At 40.2% G+C, this 7,505-nt stretch overlaps 1 protein-coding gene across 1 annotated transcript in view; it reads left to right on the forward strand.

Moving 5' to 3' along the window:
- si:dkeyp-14d3.1 (transmembrane protein 132C) overlaps nucleotides 1-5,040 on the forward strand; it is an 83,141-nt gene extending 78,101 nt beyond the window's left edge. Inside the window, exons 7-9 of the mRNA XM_055161643.1 lie at nucleotides 495-765; nucleotides 2,190-2,381; nucleotides 3,615-5,040. Of these exons, the coding sequence (XP_055017618.1) occupies nucleotides 495-765; nucleotides 2,190-2,381; nucleotides 3,615-4,739 (1,588 nt within the window). The 3' untranslated portion in view covers nucleotides 4,740-5,040. The remainder of the gene's footprint in view (nucleotides 1-494; nucleotides 766-2,189; nucleotides 2,382-3,614) is intronic.
- The last annotated feature ends 2,465 nt before the right edge of the window (nucleotides 5,041-7,505 follow it).

The following is a 7,505-nucleotide window of genomic DNA, read 5'->3' on the forward strand; positions in this document are numbered from 1 at the left end:
AAAAGAAGAATGAACTCGAGATTGGACTGATATCCAGGCTTAATTAGCCCAGCTTCATTATTATGAGAACTTCAGAAACAACAATGTCTGCAGTCACTGTAGAGCAGCCTTGTCCCCAAAAATGTTTGTTGTTGTGATTTGACTCTCACATGGTACAATCGATCAACAGTATCCACCTATAAGAAATTTCTTCTTTTGATCCTGGGGGTTACATCTCTGATTAATTGCTCTGGTAAGAAGAATAATTGAGGAACGATGACTAAATAATAATCATGAATTAACCTCTCAAACTCAAAGCTCAAGGATGTTTTATAATTTTTCCCCTTGAACTCTCTGGACATTGTTTAGTGCATCAGTTGTTTTCATGCACATACTACTGTGCAGTAGCATTGTTTGTGTTTTTTAATGAAAATCAGATAAATGAGAAACATGTATAGCCATCGAGCAAATATTCAGATATTTATTGGATTTGTTTTATCGTACTCCTCTTACAGAGCGGCCAGGGACAGTGAGGATGAGGAGGATGAAGACAAGCGTGGTCGCAGTTGTACCTTACAATACCAACATGCATTGGTGAGGATCCTTACGCACTTTGTGGCCGAGTCGGAGACGCGGGGACAGAGCAGCTACATGCTGGGCAGTGACTGGCAAGTAGACATCACGGAGCTTGTATGGGACTTCCTCAAAGTGGAGGACGAGCACATTGTACAGCTCATTGACAGGAGGACTCTGGCGGGCAGAGGCCCCGGCATGACCTCTATACAGGTGGGTCAAAGTGCACATTTTACATTTATCTTTCAGAAATGTTTTGTTTCTTTCATCACTAGGATGAAAATAACAAAAGTCTTCCTGTTTGTGTGCAGAACATTTGGGGGAGTTTAAAATTAGGATGGATATGCTCCCTGATGTTCCCAATCCATTTTTTTTTTCAAAATTAGCACTGCTCTATGCACATTGACTCGATCATTTTACAATAAAATATAATAAGAGATGTTTTAGCAGGCTCTTTACACCTAATTATATGCGCACATTTAACAGCAAAGTCACAATGCGCATAGATTAGGTCACGTGTACAACATACCAAAATGTATTGTAGAATACATTAAGTCAGCTCAAATTAGAAGAGCAATGTGAAAGCAACATATTTACTGGGGAGCAGCTGTGAACATCCCAGATTTAACATAAAAGAAAATGTAGACTTGTAGAGTCTTCTTCACCATGAAGGTGAAACCAGGGGCAGTGTGTGATGTCTGCACTGGGACCACTGCACTGCCTCTGTCCAGCTCAGACAGGTGCAGTCTTGAGTGCCACTGTTTTTGAGATGGGCTCTCAGCAGTGGGATGTGCAGAGCAGCCCTTCTGTTTTATCGACTAGATTCAGCTGGAGAAAGGGATGAATATCTGAATGTGTCATGTAGGAATCTAGAGTGAGCTGTCCTCTGTCAGTCCTCCCTCCCAGTGAAGTGCAGTATCTTCTCCTGTGACATTTACTTACACCCTTTTTACTATAATACTGTGTATTATATTATACATGTGTATAATGGGTGTAAGGCATGGTATGGGCAGGTCAATTTATACCATTATTAATATTGTGTAGGTAATTTAATAAAGATTAGTGTGATTCAAATGAGTAATAAAATCAATACATATCATGTAATTTATAGATGGATCACAATCATTGTTCCATTAATAAAGACATAACACCCATCTTTAGCTGATATACTGTACATGCTTTTTCCCTGTAAAATCCAATAACTTTTCATCAGAGTCACTTGATTAGCATATTAACAAACCAACAACAGCAAAAAATAATTACCTCCATGGTAAATAAATGTATAATTGGCCAAACATGTCAATCAATCCTATCAGAGATTTATTTGGTGCTTGAAACATGGATTTATTGTTGAGAAAAATTCAGTTCCTGTAAGGATTTCATGGTGTTCCCTCTGAACTATAGTTTCCATTTCTGCTAATTTCTCCTGGGAAAGGCCTCCCGAGTCGCTAGAGTTGAGAACAGGAAATGAAATTGCTTTCATGAACAGCCTATACAATAGATCAGGTCTCCATTGTGGGGCTGGTGAAGTGGTAATTATATCAGAGATGTCAGATGTTATTGCCGAACTGTCACCTCTGAATCTAGGGGAAATGCAAATAAAAATGAAAAAATGTGCTCTTTTGGCTTTGCCCTAGGTGCTGTCCCCACTGTCTGACTCGATCCTGGCAGAGAAGACCATAACAGTGGCAGAAGACAAAGTGAGCATCACAGAGTTAGGGGTCCAGCTGGTGACTGGACTGTCCATGAACCTCCAGCTCAGCACAGGGAGTAACCGAGCCATACTGGCCACGACAGCTACACAGGAGGTGCTCACAAGTCTAAAGCAGGTCTGTATCAAGTAAGAACATCTAGAAAGTGAGTTTGTTTTTAAATGTACCTTTTAAATTTAGAATTGTAGATTAAACTTATATTGCTACAGCATACAATAGACATGTATTAATTTTTTGTTAATCTACAATGGGCCTAATACTTACTGAAAGTTCTAGCAATGTGTATATTGTGCTATTTTCACAAAGTAAAATAAAACAAAATTTGCTTTTTGACGTGACCACTACCCAGAATACAACTCCTCTGCCAAAGTGAAGTGTCCTATCTTAAGCCTCATCGCGTGTGTCAGCTTAGTGCTTTGATCTGCCCGTCAGCTCTGTCCCCAAGTCTCCCCACACGCTCTCTACATTCTTCTTCTGCTAAGTGTGGAAGGACAACAAGGCGTTTATCCAAGCTATATCTACACACTGTGGAGATAAGAGGCAGCCTGCAGTCCTCTGTGTCACTGGGAGATATATAGTGTACAGGCCTGCAGGGATTTGTCCTGTGGAAACATTAAAGCCAAATTATGAAATGTTGCAGCATGTCCCCAGAGGAAATCCAACCTGACATGAGCCATGTTTAATGTTCTATATAAGCTTCCTCTTCTTTAATCTTTAAACAATGAGGTAACAAAAGCATATAACAGAGCAAGTCTGCCCATGCCTTCTGCTTCTATGTGTACCATTAGAGCTTAATCTGATCAAATCTGAAAAAAGTTAACTTTTGTGTTCAGGAGTCATTTCAGTTTATGTGCATCTTACACTGGGGGTACACTATGGGGACTGTGTTTTACCTTGTGAACTTTATTGTCCACAGAGCCACAGTGTTCTTTTACAGACTTTTGGCTCACACAAATCTACTCCCAAGGAAGCTATTGAAGCTTACACAAAGGAGTCAAATTCTTTGGGCCAAAGATGACCCTAAACTGACTGAAGCAAAATGCAACTGTTTGTGTGATTAGAATATATTATGGGGTCATGGATGAGCATTCAGGCTCAACCTTCTGTTATCAGATATACGCACTTTGTATTTGTGGCTAGTTATATAGTACAAAGTAATACATACATAGTAGTACTACTTTGGAACATACCAGTTGATCAGACATTGAATTCAAATTGTTGTTGCTCTTGTTCTTTTTGTGGGATGTGTTGCTGCCAATGATTTAAAGATATGTTTGAAATTTGAAAAGAAAATTAAATAATTTGGGTTATTTTTCTTTACATTCTCCATTGTGTATTTTTTTTCTCCAGGAGGCCCTGATCAGTGCCTGGCTGCAGTTCAGTGATGGCTCAGTTGCTCCCCTGGACCTTTACAACTCAGAGTTCTTCATCCTCACTGCCACATCTCTGGACGAGGAGGTGATCACAGTGCACCAAGACCCCTCGTGGAAGTGGCCCATTATTGTTACTGAATCTGAGGGTCAAGGACTGCTGGTCAGGGTGGAGATGACAGTTTGTGAGATGTGTCAAAAATATAAACGCCGCAGTGTTTTGGCAGCAGGCAACTGTAACATCCGGGTGCAGTTTGGGCGTGATGATAGGAGCAGGGATTACGACGAAATGGAGGCTCGAGGAAGGCCTTCACAGGACCGGACTGGCACTGGCACGCTCTACTATGGCAGCTCTATTTCCGACATGGAAGATGGAGTGCTACGCAGAGCTACCACCACAAAAAGTGCAATTATGCGCCGACCCAATGGGAATAAGCTTTCGGATGATAGCAGTCAGGGGGACTTCACAGACTTCCCTGCTCAAGTGGACCTGCCCCGTGGACGCAACACAGAGGATGATCTTATAACAGCGCGAGGACTTACAGACTTGGAGATTGGGATGTATGCTCTTTTAGGGGTCTTCTGCCTTGCCATTTTGGTGTTTCTCATCAACTGCATATCATATACTCTGAAATATCGCCACAAGGAGCTTTCAATTGAAGGACAAGAGACCATGAACCATTCTCACGACTGGGTGTGGCTTGGTAATGACGCTGAACTTCTAGAAAGTCAGATTAGTTTGTCCCCTCAGCAAGAAGAGCAGACTTCCATGATTGACTCAAGCAGTGGGCTTGAGGAAGGGAGCCACTTACTCAATGGAGGTACAGCACAGAAAAACATCCAGGGTCAAGTGCACCGAACATGTGACACTGGGGGCAAGGACAGCAAAGGGGACTCTCCAACTACTAAAAGGAAGAGAGTGAAATTTACTACATTTACCACTATTCCATCAGAGAGTAGCTACCCCGCTGTGAGCACACTGACTAGCAGCCATAGCCAAGACATTAAGTGGGTGTGTCAAGACGTGGAGCTAGAGGGCGCCAAGGAGTTACGCAATTACATGGAGAGGCTAAATGACAGTGCACTGATGAAAGATGTGGCGTGATTTCGTTGAACACTTGTAATAAGCTCACCCTTTTGCCTTTCAGGGGGAAGTTAGCAAATTATAGATCAAACAAAAACTGCCAAAGCCACATGGACATTGATGACATGAATCTATGGACACTGGAAGGATTTATTTATATTTCCCTTTGTACCATACAGGGTTATAGTAGAGTAATAACACTAGAACTAATGCAATTCATATAAATGGACTGTCAATGAGCAGAAGATGGATGTTTAAACATTTTAAAGTGTACACATTAAAAATGATTTGAATTTTGTAAAAAAAAAAAAAAAAAAAAGGATTTCAGTTTTCATGCCACTACTGATCTCTGTGATAAGACAAAGGCTATGAGGTAAATGATGTGCATGAAAGTGGGATAAACTAAGCACAACTGTGTCCTTTTAGAGTCAGTATCCACTCACTCTGCACTCACAAAAACATTGCTGTGCCCAGAGAGAGAATCAACTTCTTACTGAGTGAACACATTTTAAGGCCATTTGTTCTCAGGGGTTTAGTCACAACATTGTTTTGCAATCTCATAGCATGCTACATCCCAGGCGTTATTATTGTAAACAACAGAACACAGTCACTTTTCTAAGACACTAAACTGAATTTTATTTCAAATAAACATTGGTTGAATAGGCTAATTGTTTTTCAGGACTACATATTTTTTTTCAGCTGTCAAATGGTTTGGAAGACTGATATAAACCTTTTTATATTAAGTAATCTCAAACCAAAACCCCCAAATTTGTTTCTGTGCACTCAAAGTTTGTAAAAAAAAAAAAAAAAGTTGCAAAACTACTGGCTGCTACTTATTTAGGTTTCAGCTTTGTTCAGGCACATCTGGTCATCTAGTACCCAATGGGCAACATGGAAAAGGTCATAATATAAAGGTGCTGCCAACTGTCCCCAACGGCCTTAAACAAAACCCACATGGCATAGTCTACTGCACCAAGTCCCTTTGAGAGTAAATACATACAGGGATAATGAGAGCCAAGGTGGGGAGTGTTTTCCTTTTGCAAATGAATCTTTTATTATTGAGATAATTGCACAAATAATGATCATCTGTGAAAAGTTCCTAAACAAAAGCAGCCGGCTGAAAAATTGCATTTTGTTCATTGAATGTTATTATCGTCACAGCGGTGTCGACTGATTGCTTTGCATTTTGTGTCGTCTTTCATCAGACAGAAAAAATGTTCACATTATGTTAACCGTTGGCGCGGTATGGATCAGATTGTTAATCAGTGACTCAGAAAAGGTGGGGAGAGAGGAGGGGGGGACTCTTATGTGCAGACTACCTGAGTGTAATTAGTGGAGCCGTTTCAATCAGAATTCTCTGTCAACAACACTCACCTCTGAATGAAAAATAAGTTTAGTGGTTCTTTTTTCCCTTAACTCACTTTGTTCAAGTGGCTGTTGACTGAGTCGTATCGGTAACATTGATCCTTCTTATGTCAAGAGTAATTAGTGAAACAAAACAAGCGCACGGCATTTTGAGGCTGACCAATAGTGGTTTAAACTGCATAAAATAAACATTATACACTAGGTAACTCGGTAAGTTAAAATGACTTAAATTCAGAATATTTTACTTTATTTGAGTAGATTTATCTTGACAAGTAAACTTACCTACCAATGGAACAAGTGTGTTTTTCCTAATTCAAGCCATATTCGATTTTGTTTCTTATTTTAAGTGCACAGAGTTGTTGTTTTTCTTATCTTAAGTGTAGCAAGATGTATTTAGTGCAAAAAGGCTTGTTGAAATGTATTCACATCATGATAAAAAAAAAAAAAAAAACTTTCGTAATTAAGTAATCTTAAGTTTTTTTAAACTAGATTTTAGTTTTTGCAGTGTGGAGTGAGTCATTTTGTACCAGTGGCATATTGGAGGCAGGTTGATGATGTGCTGTATGGCCCAGCAGTACTAGTACTAACAGATCTTTCCATTTGGATCACGTGCGCCCCTGATAGTGATTATACTTTTGTCAGTTAAAATGTACATGTCCACATTGTATAGTTACTGCACACCAAAAGTAAATCAGTCCACATTTTACAGCCCAAAATACATCACCTTTTCACTTTTATTGCTTTTATCAATGCTGTTTGGATTGTGTGAGTAGAGTCTCTTAAGGTCTAGGAGGAATTCACCTGTCAGCCACTAGGGGCATGATTGATGGAGGCCCTGCTGTAATTAAAACACTACAGTGACTTTGTGTGGCGACCATTGTGTCTTGTTGCAGTCTCGTCACCAGAGCACCAAACCAATAAATCCCCCTTTCTCTCCTCTCCTGGGTAATACTCCAGACCTGCTTGGACGTGGGACTTGTTATCTAATCATCAAACTTGCAGTATTCTTGGAGGGCAAAAAAATATGAAGTTATTTTGTTGGCCTTGAAGACTTGGCTGACTCCAAATCAAGGGGGTCTAGCTTCCCCAAGCTGAAATCTTAAATGGGTTTTTAATTAAATTGATGAAGTGAGACCAACAAACTCTGGCTAATGGCTGGCTGCGCTCCCTGTGGTCCCAATGTGCTGGGTCTGGATTTGCAATTTCCAAATGATTATGCACTGCTGTGATTTATGTTGCCACCTTTGAGTTCATTTTAAATCAGTCCACAGTCGTTTTACAGAAAATAAACACGTAAAAAAGAAATGTAGAGCTGAGGTGAGGGAGTGAAGGTTGGATTTATCAGGGAGGGTTTCTGCAGATAGAGCCGGGGGACGGGAAAGACAAAACAGTCACAAACAAAGAATCTTCTCTGAACTATTG

Source organism: Boleophthalmus pectinirostris, unplaced genomic scaffold (assembly GCF_026225935.1).
Source record: "Boleophthalmus pectinirostris isolate CB_2022bp ecotype Guang Dong unplaced genomic scaffold, ASM2622593v1 HiC_scaffold_4, whole genome shotgun sequence".
In the NCBI taxonomy this organism is placed as follows: Eukaryota; Metazoa; Chordata; class Actinopteri; order Gobiiformes; family Gobiidae; genus Boleophthalmus; species Boleophthalmus pectinirostris.